At 46.9% G+C, this 20,344-nt stretch overlaps 1 protein-coding gene across 2 annotated transcripts in view; it reads left to right on the top strand.

The window, feature by feature from the left end:
• Nucleotides 1–20,344, top strand: part of VPS13D (vacuolar protein sorting 13 homolog D) — a 2,754,556-nt gene that overhangs the window by 6,979 nt on the left and 2,727,233 nt on the right. For both annotated transcript variants that reach the window (XM_086921894.1, XM_086921893.1), the window contains exon 2: nucleotides 4,772–4,935. In XM_086921894.1, the coding sequence (XP_086778020.1) occupies nucleotides 4,839–4,935 (97 nt within the window). In that variant the 5' untranslated portion in view covers nucleotides 4,772–4,838. The remainder of the gene's footprint in view (nucleotides 1–4,771; nucleotides 4,936–20,344) is intronic.

Raw genomic sequence — 20,344 nt, 5'->3', positions numbered from 1 at the left:
ATCTATTTCCTTCTGGTTTCCTATTTCCTTGCCCTTCTGCATGTGCGTCCCCGTCTGTGTGCTTGGCTGCCCAAGCTCCTTGTTGTGTCTCTCTACCTCCAGTGCCGTATGATATGGCATTATGCCATATAATAAAATTGCAAAATACTTTTCTGACAAAATCACCAACATATACGCTAATTTTTCTGGCAATATAAAATCTGGCAATGATTTTTCAGAGAATGAAGATTACATCAGCACTTCTATCCACCTGTGTGCCTTCTCTGTACCTCCAACTGAAATCTTGAAAAAAATCTGTAAGGGGATTAAATCTGGATCACCCCGCGACCCCGCACCTCCGAAAATACTAAATGCTAGCCTCCCGGTCCTGGAGCCGCACTTTAGATTTATGTTGGAAACATCTTTCTCCACAGCCACCCTCCCTGCTGACTGGAAACAAGCCATAGTGTTTCCCATTAAGAAAAAACCGAATCTTAGTCAAGACATACTGGAGAATCTCCGCCCAATTTCCCTACTCCCCTACCTTGCCAAACTGGCCGAGAAAGTGGTCAACGCCCAACTAATGACCCATCTCGAAACCCAAAAAACCTTTCACCCATCACAATCGGGTTTCAGAACAGGCTTCTCCACAGAGACTGCACTTCTAAGAGCTACTGAAACTCTGCGGGAGGGAGCTGACAAAGGCAAAACTATGGCCTTGATCATGCTGGACCTCAGTGCCGCGTTTGACACTGTAGCTCATTCCATACTGCTACAGTGTCTAAACAGAGCGGGAGTCACTAAAGAGGCTCTAGGCTGGCTGAAGGCTTTTTTAACCAACAGAAGCTTTCAGGTCCAAAGAGGGATCTATCTCTCTGACAGTTTGATCTTAGAACAGGGGGTACCTCAGGGCTCTGCCCTGAGTCCCACCCTGTTCAACTTATATATGTCTCCTTTGGCAGAGGTGGTCCAATCGTTCGGCGTAGAGCTTGTCTCTTACGCCGACGACACTCAACTCTTGATCTCCTTGTCTCAATCCCCCTCCTCTGAGGCAGATAACTTCAACTCATGTATGTGCAAGGTGGCTACATGGATGAACGAGCATTGCCTCAAATTAAACGGAACAAAAACAGAGGTACTCGTCATAGGTGGGAACAACACCAACTGGACCAAGGATTGGTGGCCCTCATGTCTGGGATCATTACCCACCCCCAGTCAGGAGGCCAAGAACTTGGGTGTCTGGATTGACACCAAACTTTCATTTGACAGTCATGTCAAAAAAACAGTTGGAAAATGCTTCGGAGTGATGAAGACGCTCCGTCGCACCCTGGATCTTCTTCCTCTGAGTTCCAGGCGCACCATGACGCAGGCTCTCATCACATCCCGTATTGATTATGGGAATGTGCTTCTTTTGGGCACCTCAGAAAAAAACATTAGGAAGTTACAGGTCCTACAAAATTCAGCAGCACGCCTTGTGCTACGACTCCCGCGAAGAGCTCCTTCTAAACCTTCCTTGGATACTCTGCATTGGCTGCCCATAAAAAAGAGAATAATATTCAAGGCCCTTCTCTGGTGCCACAGAATCATTCACCATAGAGCCCCCTCCTATCTGTCTGACTTAGCCTCACCCTATGAACCTTTCAGATCCCTACGCTCGAAGGGAACAGGTTTGCTTAAGATCATGCGCCCAAAAAAAGCCAGACTTGGAGGTAGATCCTTCCGCATTCTCGCAGCTAAGGAGTGGAATACCCTTCCTATGAATATCAGACAGGAAAAAAGTGAAACATCCTTTAGGAAACATCTAAAAACATATCTTTTCACCACCTTAACTGTCTGATGCTTTGCTCCATCTAAGCAACACTCTTCTCCATAGCGCGGGGACACGTCGAGAGACGTCACCAGGCGCTCTATAAGATCCTATAATAAATAAATAATAATATCGACGTAGTACGGTATGGTATAGAGCAATGGGTGGATGGTTCTGTGTGAGAAGTGTCAAGCTTAGGTGTGAGATTGGGTAAAACGTTTGTGTGGTATGGTGTCTATTAAGGTATTTTGTGGAATAGAGTTTTGGTATGAAGTGCAGTCTTAATTGTTGTGTAGTCATATGGTGAAGTTTTGTGCTGTATGGAATAGTGTGATATAATCCTACACTTTGTACTAAACTCCTTTATGAAGGTTTCAATATGCTGATTATAAGCGTCGGCTAAGTTGCTTCAATCTTGATGATTGCTAATAAACTATTGTAGCAACTTCATCTGCCTATTCTAAGACGCTGTAACTCCGCCTGGGACCTTGTTCTCATCAATTTAACTTCAAATGAAAAAAATAAAAATAATAACCAACACAGTGTTTTCTTGTGTGGTGTGATAAAGAATTTTATGTTGCGGTAAGGCTGTGATGTGTTGGTATATTGTGGTGTAAAGTGGCGTTTGTGTTCTGTTTTGTTGCAGGCTCATGGGGCAGTATAGATGGGGCAGACAAAGGAATCCGACCAGCGGGACTTAACTTCTCAATAGGGATTCCCAGGAATCTTTTCTCCTGACAAATATTGCTTGTGCACTTAGCCTTTTTGAATGATCTAATGTACAGCACAATTGTAAAACCCAATAATAGTGTTTTCAAAGAGGTTTTGGGGCTTTACAAATTCAAAGACAGTCTTTGGGTCTGATTATGAACCCTCTTAAAGCATGAAACATTTATGCAGGCAAATGTAGGTTAGTTTGCAGTGTTCCAAATGCTCCATGATTAGGCAGTCATCTGGTAAATTCCACTCTGCAGTTAGTTTGTTGTTTCAGAAAACGTGAAGTCAGAGTCAAATATTACATTTCTTTAATTTGTGTGTCACACCCTAAGCCACTTTTTATATCAACCTAGTCTGTAGTCAATAATGGACATTTGAATGCCTTACCTGTTGTTACAGTGGCTCACTTTTTACACATCAGCCTTTTCCAAAATAGCCCAGTTTGCATACACCCTACTTTCTCCGAAAATGTTCCAGATTGCAGACATAAGCAGTTTCCATAAGTAACAAACCTGAACAAATTGGTCAGTTCCATGAATCCCCAGTTTATGCATATTTCTTTTTCCCAAAGTATCCCACTGCACACATATTACCTATTCCATAATAGTCCAGCCTGTACATATAACTAATTTTCATAATATACCCGTTTGTACATTTTACTTGTTTCTATAATTTCCAATTTGCACACAATTCAATTACATTTTATTATGATATGGAACTCCGACGGAGGTCCACATATTGCAATATCAGAAATACAAAATACAACTTTACATAACACATTTAAAAATACATCATAATTAGATACAACATATCAATAGAATTCAAATTTTGGACACTCTTCGCAACTGTTACTTGATTGACATTTTGTATGTACAAACAACTTGATTCATTAATAAATATTTAAAAAAATCAATACAAAATTGAAAAAACTTGTCACAAGCCATTTCATTTGGAGGAAACATTAAACACTTACTGACCTCCGATACAGATCAAAAGTTATAATTAAAGAACAATGGCCTGAGAAAGTGATGACGTGCATTGTACAACACAAAACATGCAAGTATTACAACCAGTTTCATTCATGTTACTTATTAAGAAAAAATATTAAAAAATTGAAATTTCTTATCACAAGCCATTTTATTATATGAAAACATTAAACACTTGCGGGCCCCCTATACAGATCCGATGTGTTATTTAAAGAACAGTGGCCTTAGAAAGTGACTATGTCCATTGTGCTACAAAGGACATGAACTATTACATGATTAAGATCTTGAATATGCAACTGCCATAACTCACAGATTTTCTCCTTCTTTGGAACTTTATCCCAAATGCCAGTGATAAAGCGTAAGGTGCCTATATCCATTCTCATCAATGGGATCAGTCTTCGAATCCCATGAGGGAGATTTCAGATAATTTGCACAATTTCCTGCTTCTGTAATAGCTGTGATTGTACATTTCACCTGTTTGGATAATGTGCCAGTTTCATATACTACTCTTACCTCTTCTGCTCCCTACCAGCCCAGTCTACCTATTCCTCCCTCCTCCTGGGCTCTATTTCTCTACTTGGATATGTCTGCCACTTCCAGAAAGAAGTCAACTATTTTCCTGCTAGTTCGGGATTGGATCCCAAGTTCTTGCATCTGTTAGCTCCTTCTCTGCTCAGAGGACCAGCTGCGACCCACTAAAAGCTGCTACATGCTCAACACAAACTGACTTTGTGTCCCACTAAGTTCCTGTTAATAAGGCATTATGCTAATTCTACCACATCATGTGGCCTCGCGGTGTCTTAACTAGTGCCCACTTTAAAGGCATGCATGTACACTTTAGAGGCTGACAGCTCCTTAAAAGTGTGTGTTGGGGATGCGGGCCTAATGCAGACTTGAGCGAGACCTCTACCAATACACACAATCTTTTCTTGTACCAACTCCATAGGTGTACCCCATCACCAGGCAACTTTGAATTTTTACATGGGTTTGTGCTTTTTAATTAGTTGGAATACACATTTGTTAAGTTATAGGATGGTTTTGTTCTTTTTTTTATCAGTTGGAATATTAATGTTGTAAGTTATAGGGAGTCATTCGTTTAGTACAGTAGCTCTTGATATTTCACAGGTCTCTTCTTTAGATATACATTTACGTTAAAAGGCTAGCTATACTAAATAAAATATGTCCAGATACATCTGATAGTTGTATGCAGGTTTTTGCCACATCTTCATTATTTTGTTTAAGGAAGACACTGACCTCTGAATGTCTTTTTCCTTCCTTTTAGAATGTATCAGTGAAACTATGGTTTGAGGAGCAAAAGAAAACGTCTTAGAACCTAATGCGTCACAGTCATGTTGGAAGGACTAGTAGCATGGGTACTCAACACCTACCTGGGCAAATACGTGAACAACCTCAACACAGATCAACTCTCTGTTGCACTTCTCAAAGGTATTGTCTTCATATTGACACCATTGTATATTTTCTCAAGGCTTATAAGGGTAGCCAATGAATGTGAGTCTAAAACATCTTATAATTATGAAAGACATAATTATTGACGAAATGGATATTTTCAAAGTAGATAGTTCTTAATAAGAGATTTTCATAGCACGCCATTTCTGCTTCACTACTTCATATGTTTTTCTCTGCTGTTGGACTTGGTGAGTATAATAACTATATCTCGTTTCCCAACGAATCAAATCAGACATGGTCCCTGCATGGGGCTATTTTGAGGATTTTGTTGTGATCTTTGCAATTAGCTTACATCTTTACGATGAAGGTTTCTAGCAGTGATTGGTTACAACATCGATTCTGGGTTGGGTCTCTTAGTGAGGGCGTGATGAGCTCTTTCTGCGATGAAATTGAGTTAGCTCTTGTTTGTGGTTACCAGAGTGGGTACCTAATCCTCAAATATTTTTTCTGCTTTCCATTTCCTTAGTGATATCCAGCAAACAGAGGTTTTTCCTTCAGGCTCATCCCTTTGTGGTGAGGGGAACTGTAGAGCTGAGTTCCTTTTCAGTGTCTTCCAGTTTTAAAACCTTTTCTTCCAAAACACCTTCAGCCTGTCCCCTGGATTGGTGAGATATTGGCTTAGGAAATGGAATACAATGAACATGCACAATTACCAATTTTTCCTCGATTATAGAGCATTGTAGGACTTGTGAGTGGCCTGCAGAGTGACTTAAGCTGAAGAGGGTGGACTTCCTCCAGTTCCTTCATCCGCTGACAGCTCAGTGACCCCACCTGTCACATGTGATCCTATGGCTCTGCCCATGCACATTTATCCATCTTCCCCTGTTTGTTTAGGAGTACAGTTATGTCTTTCACTATTGTGCCAGCCTGTTTGTTATGTGTAGCAATGACCATTCACCCCTTTCTGAAATTTGAGTGAAAAATCAGGTTGATCAAAAGTGATTGGTTGCCCAAAAGATTTGGATACTCCTAGGGATGAATTGAATGGCGCTGAGGAGAAATCGCCTTATCTTATAGTGCAGCATTCAACAATGACCACCTTCAGCAACAATCTTGGTCTGCAAATCATTCCTTAATTTAGACCTGTCTTGCAGAATTGTGTATATTCCACTGGTGCACTGTCAGGCTCCCCTACTGGGCATGCATGCCCTCTTGTAACAATACAGTCAAAGTCCCTTACTTGGACATTAAGTCTATGTGCAAAAGAAATCAACTGTAGACCGTGCTTAATTTGAGCCAGTGGTTGCCGCTGGGTTCACAGGCCCTTATTTTTCCTCATTGGAGGGGGAAAGCACACAGCTCAAAAAGACAAAGAAAAAGAAAATAACCGGCACAAAGGTAAAACAGGAACCTGCAAGAGTAAGATGAACGATCAGGGAGTGTCTGGCAGTGGATAAAAGAGGCATGAGGTGGGATTAAAACTACTCAGCCATGGTATTCAGCATGCAGACTTTTAATTACCCCTGCTGCCGGCTTCTGAGCTGGGCTTTGGGCCCTGGTACTCTTTTCTTTACAAATTAAGCACTGAAATAGATCTGGACAAAGTCTCCTCCCTCTCACACACTGTCGTTGTTGTAGGGTTCTATGGCCCATCATGGAAGGGGAGGGCAAAACGGCAGGTGCCTAGCATGCCCGGGGATAGCCCACAATGTATGTGCTGATGTGGGACTAGTCCCTGCTCACAGTAGCGGTCCTTATAAAGCTGGTGGGTGTCATCGGCTCCCAGATCAGACAGTGGTCCCCCGTCATGATTTCCTAGTTGGATGGGCATCATCAGACTACCCCACCACCATCTTGAACCGTGGGCTGATCAATACCAGCCTAAGAAGCACCACGTCTCTCTATAAGGGAGAGGAGCCACGGAAGGTGCATTGCATCCCTGGCCTGCTCCTCGCACATCGCAGAAATATCTTTCCAGTGCAAAAGTGAGGATTAGCAGCCAGACCAATTCAGGGCTCAGTGCCTGCAGGGCAGTGGGTGATGGATCACCACGCTTCTGCCATCCTGAAGCCCAGGCAGGTGCATGCTCATTCAGTTCTGCAGTCAATATCAGTCGGGTCGAGTCGGCTCCTTGTGCTCCTCACAAAAGGTACTGAGTTGGGGATCAGTTGTGGGTGGGGAGCAAGCACCAGGAACAGAGATCCTAAGCTTTTGAGTTGCACCTGTGGAGACGTGATGGGTCTGTTATGCAGGATGATTTTAGAATTGTGGGGTGAAACCTCAGAAGCCGACAGGCACTGTCTTTGCTGGCCCAAAAATTATCGCCCCGTGCCAGCTGAAAATTCTAAGCAGACACCTGAAAAAGTCAATCATTTTAAACATAAAATCAGTCAGAGACACAGATTTTCCCATTGATCAAGTGTGCATAGCAAGTTTATCATGAGATAGCTTACGATTGAGGTGAGGCCTGGATTCAATTACTATACACCGGCCCTGGTGCATGGGTGAAGGTAGGACAGTATAACTCAGATCGGTGGGAAATAGAGCATGGTATGCGACAGGGATATCTGCTGTCACCCCTACTGTTTGCCCTGGCAATCGAGCTGTTGGCAATACAAGTGCATCAGGTTATGCATGAATGGGAGCTAGAGTTGGGTCACACATGACACATTAACTCGCTCTATGCAGATGATGCGTTATTTTTACATAGGGCGCCCAGGACATCTGTGGCGATCTTACTGGAGCCTCTGAGAGAGTTTTGTTAAGTGTCCGGCTCAACATTAAAACAAGCATTTACAATGCAACGGTTTCGCCTTCGGAAAAGTTTGAGCTATTGGCATTGTAAATGACAAACTTTTTATTTATGTGTTGGTTTTGAAAACAGATAAATAAACATGTCTGACTTTGGCACATGTCTTCTGTGCATCTTTCCAAAAACTGTGAAAGTGCCAAGTCATTCATATACAGACATCAACAAAACTCCTAGTGTGATATCAGTCTGGGACAGGTTCCTTCCCAAGGTCAAATAAGAAAAAATAGTGACCACTAGGAGAGAAACTTCATCCAGGTCTCAGAATCAGATCGTAGACCCAGATGAGCACAGCACCAGAAGAATCCATTCATCACCACTGGCCTAAAAACGCGTGACGCCCTCCAATCAGATCCGAAATAAAAATCAAAGCGTATTGTTGACCTGCAGTAGAGGGGGAGTCGACACACCCTTCGCTCTAATGCTCTGTTTGTGGGACAGAACGCGCTCCAGGCAGGATAATATTTCTTCATTTTTTAGCATTCAGAACACGCTGGAAAATTGAAAACTTTCCAGACCAGAAAAAGGCTGTGAGCATGTTTCCCTGCCCTCGGATGATTGCCGGACAGGCACCCCTGGTGGCATCATTAAGCACAGGCACATGTTTTCTTAGCTCTCAAATCCCGCTCCGGAACTGTAGGCGCTAAGATTGAGAACCGCGCGTCTGTGTTGTCTCCTGATCAGAGTTTACCGATGCATAAAAGGGAGCAGGACAGCTAATACAAAAAGCTCTGCAGTGTGCCCTCAGCCGATCTATAAAACACAACTACCTGTTGCTGGAAAGCCAGCAGGGGGGCTGCACGCACGTGTTGACAGCATGATAATAGGTCGATGAATAACAGATATTAACACGGCGCTAATTTCACTTATCTGTAGCTATCTGTGCAATTCACAAAGAGGTTCTAAAGAAGTTCTCATGATCTGTGTCTTAAAATGGCACAAGCAGAGTTTGAACAAGTGTGATGAAGACACGGTATTGCTGTTTTGTTTACACCGATACTAACAGAAACCCACCTCCTGTAGCTCGAAGGAGCGCCCCTTTAGAATAGATTGTGTATGCTGTTAACGCAATTTTCTTAAAGGAGATATAGGATGTTTCGATTCAAACGTGCTTTGCATACAAATCACACAGAGCGTCAGCGGTAGCCGGGAGTCTGTCTTCCAGTGGCCCTACACAGTCGGTCAGCGGTACCCAGGACGACAACGAAACAAAAGTTGCAGGCTCAGCACTGGACCAGACCAGCCCTACCCCGTCTCCCATTCACACCCCCGCCCCCCGCACGCGGATTGCAAAGCATTAATAACTTGTTTTAATGATAGTTTATCGGAAGCACATCTGGTCGCCACATCAATGGGAGACCCACTTAGAGCGCCGGGTGGACAATGCAGAGAGCAGTTCCTGCGGTAGAGAGAGCCTCACACCGTTCAGGGGATCCGTGCGCTGCAGCAGCCGTGTGCACCCTGCGTGCGGAGCCACGCAACACCCGAGCAACACAGCACTCACCGGGGGCGGAGGCGCGGGGCTGCAGCTGTCCTACTCGGCAACACCTGCCCGGCAACGTCCTCCGCTTCTTCCGGGGCTCCCTCCAGGCAGGCCACGGGAGCCCCGCGTGGGCCGCCATACTTCTTGTGGGCCGCCGTCTTCCTTCTTCCCCTGGGCGGCGGGGGGGGCGGGCACTTCCGGCCGGCCACGCTAGGATTGGCCGGCCGGCCGGCTGAAGAAACCTCGGAGAGGACGAAGCGGGCGGGAGAGGACGAGGGGGGCGGGAGAGGACGAGGGGGGCGGGAAAGGACACGGACGTCGGGAGGGAGGAGGGAAACGTGGGGACGGCGGGAGGAGGGACACAAGGCAGGACAGCAGCAAACACGGCCCGGACCAGACACGGGGGCGTTCCCGGCGTCGCGTGACGTCGGCAAAAGCCAAAGAATCTCGGGAACGCCCCCGTGTCTGGTCCGGCATTGACGGACGCCTCTCTGTTCCAATGGCTAGCCTCCATTTATGGAGCTAGCCAATGAAGCAGAGAGGCGTGTTCAAGTCACCCATACTAGAAACTACAGATTTCTCTGGAGGAGGAGCCTAACGTTAATTTTACATTATGCAGCAGCTTTCCTAACTCCCATTCCTACGCGCCATTTATGGATTTACACGCTCTCACTTGCAGCCCTTTACCCAAGCAATTTGTTTTCCAGCCAGCATTTTACAAATGTTTCCCCTCCCTCATATCCTATTTCCAATTTTCAGGTTCTCCAGCGCCACGAGGTCATAGAAATGCCAATAACACTATGCAAATATCATCACTCCACTGCATATAAAAAAAGTTTAAAAACATTGTCTTTTTCAACACCAAAAGTTCTAACTTTCACAAATGCAAGATCTATTGCATTGCTAATGCTTGTTTAATGTTACTAGTGTAAACATTCAAAGAGCTTGGACTGGCCACTGAGGTAGCCAGGTCTTTGCTCTGTAAAGAAGACTGTTGTACATTATAGGTGCGGGAAAATACCACAGGGCGTTCCTCCTTAACCGCTGCTAAGTGCTGTGTCTGTTGGTGTTTCAGTGAGGATTGTATTGAACTGGAGGTATGTGTGCTGCTGCCTGTCCTTTGCTTGACAGCCTGGAAAACTCTGAAGTTAAGGGTGAAGCTTGTGTGGAGTTGGATAGCTACTGAGACCAGATTGGAACACAGCTGTAAGTCTAAAGAAACAGACAGATCCATACATGTTTGCATGGTGCAAGACTTGGGAACAGATCCAATATGCTTGCAGTGGGTAGGAATGTGTTTTATTCTACAAAAGCCTCCGTATCAAGACTGATTTCCCTTTTGTCTCAACTGGGTAACCATCAGAGCACCGAAGGACTCTTGGTTTTAAGCAAACGAGTTACAACGGGTCTGGCACTGGACTTGCAGCCTTGTTTTTATAACTGGAAAGTGAGTGAAAAAGCTACCTTATACTCAACCGCAAAGACTGGGCTGGGAGCACAGAATATGAGAAGGAGGTTGAGGGGTTTTCCGACTGGCATAAAACAACCAGAGAGACTGTTTTCTGTGGACGTGCAAGCCAAAGATATCCCTACCTTAACTGACGCTTGGAAGCTGGAAACTGTGCTTAGCTGTACAAAACAACTGACTCCCATCTAGCCTTTCCAACATGAATGAAGGCTAAAGACAGCTTGGAGTCGTGTTGTTTGACTGAACTGAGAAGACGCCTACAGTGCCCACTTGTGAGTACTGCACAGTAGCTTTCATCTACTGTCCATGCCGCACTGAGGAGCCATGTGGAAGCTATTTTTGCCATTTAGGCCTTATTTTAATCATAAAAGCTTTTTATTGGTCTGGGGGGCTTAACTAAGTTGTTTCTTGATGCAAATGTTGTGGCAGTACTGTTACCAATTAACACACACTCTCGGAAGTTGTCTTATGTCTAGGTCCTGCGCTACTAAGAGGTAGATGAGGCCGACTTAGAGAAGCAGTGGTTGCCTAACTAGAAGCTAATTTTGCACGTGGTGGTAGGATTTCGCCACTGGCTGGTAAATCTGGCTTCCTACAAACAGTATCTCCATGAAGACGTTAGCAAAACATTACTACCATCAAAGCCAAGGGTCCGAGTAACTATTAAAGAGAATAGGAACACATTTTAATGGCTTAATTTTAAATATGCACTCAACCATTTCTAAACTCTAGAGACTAGGTCCCAAATTACCAGATCCGTGGTGTCAGTGACTAACCATAAGACCCCACACCTCCAAGTATACTTGGTCCTAGGCAATCTTCTAGCAACACTCTCTCCCAGGTGAATGGCTGGATGTCACTTGACCACTTTAGGGTCAATGAATTTGCCATGGTCACCCCTCCCCCGTGCATAGTTCTCTAGTACGTTTTAACTCTTTAATTTGTGCTCTGACCATTAGGTGTGGGACAAACATCTTGGCTAGTTCCATTCCTACTGCAATTAGTTCGAAGTGCCTTCTGTGAGGCCCAAGAATACCTTCTCTGGTTCCTTCTCCAGCCTTCTTTATTATCGGTGTCCACTGCTCTCTTTCATATCCGCTCGATCAGGGGTGGACAGGTTGCCTCCTTCACGCCCTGCCCACCACCTCGCACCGCCGCTCTGAGCGTAGGGCATCTCTCCACACAGTGCTGTGTACATGGCTTTCCACGCACTTCGCCCTCCATCCCTGCCCCTCCCCCACCGCCGCACGCAGGGTCTGGGGCAAGGACGTCGCGCGCGGTTCGGACGCAGACTCACCATTTGTCCAGGCTGCCTCGGACTCCAGGAGCCGCACTGGCGAAGAGAGGGTCTGGGAGCGGCAGACAAGGGGACGTCTGGGGTCGGACCAGGGAGCAGAGTGGCTCAGCAGTCCTGTGTCATTGGCATTCACCAGACGGTAGAGCGGGCTCCACACACGGCTCCGAGACACCACTCTGCAGAAGAGAGCAGGCAGCGCTCAACGAAGCCCAACACCACTGCGCCCCCCCCCCACCCCCACCCTCCGCCCCCCACCTTCCCGCTCCCGCGCAGCCCGCACCAGGCTTTAGTCTAAACTATTATATTCTGTGAGAAGGGGGGTTCACGAGACTGTTGACAGGCACTGAAGCGGGTCTACGACAGTCTTGTCTGGGCTCCCTCCCATCGCCATCGCGTCCAGGACCAGGTGATCCGTGCGCTGCAGCAGCCGTGTGCACCCTGCGTGCGGAGCCACGCAACACAGCACTCACCGGGGGCGGAGGCGCGGGGCTGCAGCTGTCCTGCCCGGCAACGTCCTCCGCTTCTTCCGGGGCTCCCTCCAGGCAGGCCACGGGAGCCCCGCGTGGGCCGCCATACTTCTTGTGGGCCGCCGTCTTCCTTCTTCCCCTGGGCGGCGGGGGGCGGGCACTTCCGGCCGGCCGCGCTAGGATTGGCTGGCCGGCCGGCCGGCTGAAGAAACCTCGGAGAAACCTCGGAGAGGACGAGGGGGGCGGGCGGGAGAGGACGAGGGGGGCGGGAGAGGACGAGGGGGGCGGGAAAGGACACGGACGTCGGGAAGGAGGCGGAAAACGTGGGGACGGCGGGAGGAGGGACACAAGGCAGGACAGCAGCAAGCACGGCCCGGCCGGACCAGACACGGGGGCGTTCCCGGCGTCGCGTGACGTCGCCAAAGCCAAAGAATCTCGGGAACGCCCCCGTGTCTGGTCCGGCATTGATGGACAGGCCCCTCGTCCAATGGCTAGGCTCCATTTATGGAGCTAGCCAATCGGACGGGGGGGCGTGTTCCATAGTGCTTACTATACTCATTAGATTTCTCTGGAGGAGGAGCCTAACGGCTCCGCCCCCCAGCGAAACCTAAAAAGAAAGTCCTCATTGTTCCCACTGGAGGCATTGATTGGGGTGTCCAGGGAGCTGTTGCCGGACAAGGAAGTGCGCTGGGAGACTGATCATTTTCGATACCTAGGCATGATAGTGGCACACACACAAAAAAAGCAATTGCTGTATAATATTGAGAGGGTGATAGGCTCCTTGCGGGCATCGATGCATTCTGAAATTCCCTTCCGTTATCATTTATAGGAAGAGTTGCGGGGACCAAGACAGTGTGTCTGCTTCGCAGCCTGTATGTGATATAAAATTCCTTGTGCCCCTGCATGCGGTTGTCTTTTGCCAGCTGAATACCCTTCTCACCTCGCTTAGTTGGGAGTTGAAGTGGAGCATCGTGACCTATCAGACATTAATGAGGGATTACGAGGACGGTAGGTTCGGGGTCCCGAATCTAGAATATTAATACTATGCTCCTCACATGCGGTGAAATGCATGGAGGAAGGGAACATATGGGAGAAGGATCTACTGGCGGTTACGATGGAGGGGCCCGGGCTCCCTGCGCTGCTGATGGCAGGTTTGAGTGTGTCCTCTACGCCTCCCTATGTGGTGCAACAGACTGCCATGGTATGAGATTGGTGACAGTAGTGATCAGGAGTGCCACCTTTCACAGGGAGTTGCCATTGTGGGTCTTAGCTCTATTACGACAGATGGAAGAGGTTATGTCGTTTCATAGCTGCCAAGGGGGAGGTTGCGAACCGGATGGTGATCTGTATCCAGAGGATGCGAGGATTTGGTTCGAGCTGGGACCTGGGCAGTTTTTGCACTATGGGGGCATGACTGGCGTCAGAGCTGTTTGGATGTTGTTCCCTGCGGCGGTTGCTACACTAGGATCGTTGATGACACTGGATGCTGGGCGCCACCGCATCTTGTTGTTTTATAAGGCGATTCTGGAGGACCGGTGAGAGTGTGACGGGTGTGGGAGGTGAACTTTGGGACTCAAATGTGGACATCCAAGATATGTGCGTTGTTGCTGTCTGTGTCCAGCAATACCCTGTTCAAATTGATTCATTTTACTTTTGTGCATCGTACTTACATAACTCCCGTGGACATGTACAGAATCTATTCAGAGTGCACTTTTGTATGTCCTTGTTGTGGAACTGTGGAAGTAGATTTTATGCACCTGGTGTTGTGCTGCCCACAAGTGAGAGAAATCTGGGTGAGGGTAGTAGATAATTTGGGTCAGGCTACAGCATTGGCCTGTGCACTTGCACCGCAGTTTAGTCTGTTGGGCCACTTGGCTCGCCCTGTGAGGCGCAAAATTACTTATCGGTTTCTGCAGTTGGCACTTGTGTTGGCAAGGAGGTGGATGGAGGTTTGGGCTCCTGCAGAGGCGCTACAGGTCCGAGATATCTCTGAGTGGTCGATGACAGAGGAAACTCAGATGCAATGCACCCACGTGGATACCAAAGTTCCAGATGATTTGGAAACGTGAGTCATACTATTTACTAAATTTCTTTTTCCATGTGAGGTGACTCCACGGATAACGAAGTGTAGCTATAGAGAGGTAGTGTGTAGTCTGGTGCAAGTGGTGGGATATGACTATATAGGCTATGTTTTGAGCTAACATATAACTCTGGCCCCCCTGTTGTGATCTGCAACTGTATTCGCCATCATGATATGAACCATGCTTGGTACAGCTGTTGCTATTACAATGTAATTCATGTTAACAGTGCTGCATGTTGTTCTTTCATTGATAAAATTACGTTTTTTCTTTGAAAAAAGGGTTGTAAAATATTGCTGTGCTCTTTGCTGCCTATGTATTTTTTTGCGACTTTGCTTGCTGTTGTTAGTGAGCAAAGTGCACTGCAGTGGACCCCCAGCTTTGTGAAACGCTTTATTTGAAGGTTTATTAGAGCAAGTTTACTCTGTATTCTGGGATTTGAAAGATAAGTCAACCAGACTACCCCCTAGACATGTACTATAAATATGTTGTCTATAGAATGTTGACACTTCCAATATGTGTATTGTTTTTTTTTTTAATTGGACCTCTTTTCTAGAACTTACAAATACCATTCTTGTTAAAGTGTGTTGTTTCAAAGTGCTAATAAAATGATTCAAAGAAATAAAATCAGGAAAAGTGATTCCCTCAGCTAATCGTCTAGCAATAGCAGATACGCGCCGTAATTTAAAGGCTCGGCTCTGCAATGTTCATTCTGCAATTAAACCTCACCATGAAATAACTGATATGTGTGATAGACCTTGACTTTAGTCAGACCGTTGCCTCCCATTTACTCTATATTACAACAAGATCATGCTAATAAGATAGTAAGATGAGTCGAGGAGTAGGCAATTATCTATGAAACCTCTGTGACCCTCAAACAGATGGAGTCTGGCAATCTCTTTGATGGGGAAACACAAATGTATCATTGCAAATTATGGATCATACAAATTTGGCCTGTCGCCCTTCTCAGGCCGCAGCAGAATTATATCCATTTTGTTTAATGATATAGGCAATTTTGCCCAGAAATATAGTCACACTATTCTTCTGGGGGTTTAATTTCTGGTTCGAATCCCGAACACTAGTTCACAGAACTTCCTTAAACACCTAGAGGCTCTACCCCCAGCACCCCAGTCACTCATTCACCTACTGTACCTACCCCACACTTCTCAATCACAGACATAGATCTCTCCCCCGTTACTCCCAGCACCTTAGTCACTCACCCACCTACTGTAGGTACCCCACACCTCTCAACCACAGACATAGACCTCTCCCTCATATACACCAGCCGCACACCATCACAGCAGAGGAACATCTCACACCTCTCCCCTCCCCCCTGCCCGGTAACCAGTCACCCACCCTATCGTACTGCCCAATTCATACCACCCGTTCATATTTCCCAAATTCCCCCATGCACGGGCGAAGATCACCCCCCCCGCATTCATTCCCCTTACCCCCACCCTCCCCACCCCCCACCACACGACCCCTGCGAACGTCGCAGATCCTTCTGTTATCAATCACCCATCCGCAGAACCCACCCCCACTGACTTGCGCATATCTCCCACGTCCCACGACATGACCAACTCTCACCCTTTCTCCCCCCCCACTCTCACTCCCCACTACCCCACTCCATCGGCCAGACTCACGGAACACACCACCTCTCTCAACCTAACCCCTTATCCGCTATCCCCTCCCATTCTTAGCCCCCACCATCCTACTGTCACTACTGTCGCTTCCAATTCCATCCCCAACCCAACTCTGGACATGATCATCTCCACCCTCCTACAAGTCAAAGAAGAGCTCCATACCATCAAAGAACTTCTTCTCACACACCCCAGGCACCCCCTACCCTACACTTCCCCGCCCAACAAGGACTCCACTCGCCCCTCAAACCATTCCACGCGTCTCCCCCCGCGCTGGCCCTCTATTCCTGATCGCAAGGCCACCGGCCGCCCCCGTCGCACCCCAAACCCCCTCTCGGGCCGAGACTTACACACTCTACTCTGCTCATATGGCCCAGGTCCCACAAAACGCCCACCCACCACACACCTCCCCTTACCCACGATTCCTACAAATCCCCTCAGGCCACCCACACTGAACAACAGGAGCTCTGTCCCCTGTAATCTCAAAAAAATCCCCCTCTCCTTAGAACATTCACCCACTCTCCTCACCCCTAGACTAAAGTGTATCCTGCTCAACTGCAGATCGGCCCGGAGACACTCCCCTGGCATCGCGGATCTCATCTTATCAAGGGACCTTGACCTAGCCATTCTGACTGAAACGTGGCTAACTGAAGCATCCACACCTATAATGGACATATTAGTCCCCCCGAACTATCTCATTATTAGACTAGACAGGAATGGCAAGACGGGTGGGGGAATCGCATGCATCTACAGGAGCAACCTCGCTATCACTGAAGGCCCCTCCCCCTCCCTCTCCTCCTGCGAACTCATCTGCCTTGATATTACTAGTGAGGGCAAACCTGTGTGCTCCCTTCATGTTATTTACCACCCACCCGGGGACAACCTCCCCTTCTCCCAACAACTAATGGACACGATATCCACCAACGCCGGTCGACAGCTCAATCAAATTTACCTGGGAGATTTCAACCTCCACTGGAACGACCAGAAAGACGCAGTGGTGAAGAGCCTTAAGAGTTTCCTCAACGCGCTTGACCTCACCCAAATCTGCAACGGTCCAACACAAGAAAAAGGCTCTACCCTTGACCTTATCATCGCCAAAGAAGACTCTACCGAGCTGGTGGCAATCGAACCATGTGACTGGTCAGACCACCACATCATCACCTTCTTCATCAACGAAAAGGTCAAACTTAACCCAGCTCAACCTGCCAAAACCAAGATTTGGAAGAGGGACATGAAGAATCTCAACCCAAACTCCTTGCCTGCCCACACAGGCAGTCTCCTCCTTCCCCCGATGGACGTCTCTGATGTGCACTCATTGACGGACCACTACCTAGACACCATGTCTGCCATAATCAATGAAGCCGCACCCCTGCAACTGAAGAGAGTAGCCACCAAGAACTCGAACCCATGGTACGATGGCAGCCTCAATGAAGACAGACGTGCTATGCGCATGGCTGAGCGCTCGTGGAGATCTGACCCCTCAGCACTGCACCTTGGAGCGCTTAAGAGTAAGAGAAACGCCTACTTCAGAAAAATCAAACGCTCGAAATCAGTCTTCTTTAGCCAACAGCTGGATCAAGCTAAAAACCGACCTAAAAAACTGTTCGAGTTAGTCAAAACCCAAACCAAAACGCAACCCCCACAACCTAACAACTCAACAAAGGCTATTCCAAGTTGTGAAGACTTTTCTGCTTTCTTCAAACAAAAGAACGGCACTATAATAAGTGAGCTCCTCAAGGATGTAAGTCGATACTCCGGCTCCATAGGCATAACTAACACTCAACCTAAAAACAACGCTTCATGGTCGTCCTTCGACACCTATTCTGAAGAATCAATTCACAAGCTGCTTGTCACCTTGAAACCTGCCAATCACCACACAGACCCCCTACCTGCCAATGCGGTTAAAGTCCTCACCCCCCTGCTCCTCCCACTCTGGACTAAAATCATCAACTGCTCCTTGCAACAAGGGCTCATCCCAGACTCCCTCAAGATTGGGCAAGTCACGCCTATACTCAAGAAACCCACAGCTGACCCGACCGACCTAAACAACTATCGTCCTATCAGCAATATCCCCACTCTGGCAAAACTGTTAGAAAAATGCGTACAACTCCAACTGACAAAACACATTGAGCAGTTTGAGCTCCTCAACTCTCACCAATCAGGATTCAGAGCAAAGCATAGCACGGAAACGGCCATGACACACATAATTGATGACGCCCTCCAAATCCTTGATCACAATGAGTCTTGCCTCCTCATCCTTCTTGACCTCTCCTCAGCATTTGATACTGTCAAACACGAGAAACTACTGGAGCTCCTAAACACCAGGATGGGCATATCCGGGACTGTTCTCAAATGGTTCACATCCTTTCTGCACAATCGGTCTCAGAAGTTCAAGATCAACAACGCTCTGTCCTCACCTGTGCCAGTAACTATAGGCGTCCCACAAGGTTCCTCCCTATCCCCCACACTGTTCAACCTCGTCATGGAACCACTCACCACCTTGCTTCAATCTTCAAAGGTACACTTCCATATGTATGCAGATGACACTCAGCTCTACCTCAAGCTTCAATCCCCTGAAGACATCAAACTGTTGAATACCACACTAAGAAAGACCCAAGCTTGGCTGGCCGACAATCACCTCAAACTAAATGCTATGAAAACTGAGTTCCTTCTGATCTCTCCTCCTACGAAAAAGGCCATCACCCAAACATGGCTCAATCATCTAACCGCACTCAATGTCCAGCCCACCATCGTGGACTCCGCGAAATCCCTTGGCATCACACTGGACTGCAATCTCGACATGCAGCAGCATATTAGCAAAGCAACTAAAGGAGCCAACTTCCAAATCAACACGCTGAGAAAACTCAAACCCTTTCTTCCACCCAAGGACTTCCAAACTGTTGTTCAAGCCTTAGTCATTCCTCGGATAGACTACGGTATTGCGGCTCTCAGCGGGCTCCCCCTTACAACAACGGCTCCCCTAAGAGCCTCCCTGAACGCGGCCGCGAGACTCATCACTGGCTCAAGAAAACACTCGCATATATCCCCTGATTTAAAATCCCTAAACTGGCTGCCTATTGAAGCCAGAATTCAGCTGAAAATTGTCTGTATGACGCACTCGGCCATACACCACAAGTCACCCAACTACCTCACTCAAAAGCTGACCATTTCAGGAGGCTCAAGATCCAACAGAAGCACAAAAACCCTCCTCCTGAAACCACGGAGATTCCGGAAGGAAAAAACATACAAACGCTCCTTCTCAGGAATGGCGCCTAGGATCTGGAATGCACTCCCGCCAGAAACCAGGCTTATCCCTTCCACTGTACTCTTCAAGAAAGAGGTGAAGGCCATCCTTCAGGCTAAATTCACCTGAACTCTATTGATACTGGAACAATGACAGTACTTGGCCTTCTGATTGCTTACCTATGCGAGTCTCTTTTCGACTGCTCTCGGATCTAAATCATCGCATGGATGCTATATTATTGGTTTCCAAATTGGCTATTGGGTTGTACACTATGACTTGAGTGCCTCACTAACTTGCAACGCACCCATTACTGACTACTACTCTGCTTTCACACTGTGTTTACTCACCCTCTGGGGTGCTATAATCCTACCCGATTAGACATTGTACTGCTTCCATATTATTGTTTCTTGATTGTTATTAGTCTGCATACTCTTGTGTGATTGCTACCCTATTTTGCAACTCACTGATTACTGAATTTTATATTGTTTCAAGAGTCTTGTTTACCCTACCTACTGTTTATGTAAAGCGCTCTGATATCTGCAAAGATCTTGTTCGCGCTATATAAAACCTTAAATAAATAAATAAATAAATAACCACTCACTTCTTAATCATTATCCCACACATCGCAAGGTTTCATCTCCTTGATGGCATTTTTATATCCTCTGGTATCTTTATGGTCTCTCCTTAGATATCAATGGCATGGACATATGACATGCGGCTTCCTTTTTTTCTTCAGACTCCCAAACATCTGTGTGATCCTGTCCAGCAAATCACAGCTAATAAGAGGTGCTGGAGATCCTTCTCATTAGAATGGTTTAGAGAGGTAATTGCAGCCTCCTCTGATACTCCACCCTAGCTTTACCTTAATGAGGAGGTAAACGTTCTCTTAGCAACTTTAACTCCAGCCTCTCTAAACCTCGACTAAGGATTTACTAATCAGCCCCCTGCTCTAATAAAGCCAT

The sequence above is a fragment of the Lissotriton vulgaris genome, chromosome 5, assembly GCF_964263255.1.
Source record: "Lissotriton vulgaris chromosome 5, aLisVul1.2, whole genome shotgun sequence".
Classification (NCBI taxonomy): Eukaryota; Metazoa; Chordata; class Amphibia; order Caudata; family Salamandridae; genus Lissotriton; species Lissotriton vulgaris.
This window is presented reverse-complemented; position numbering and strand designations above follow the sequence as displayed.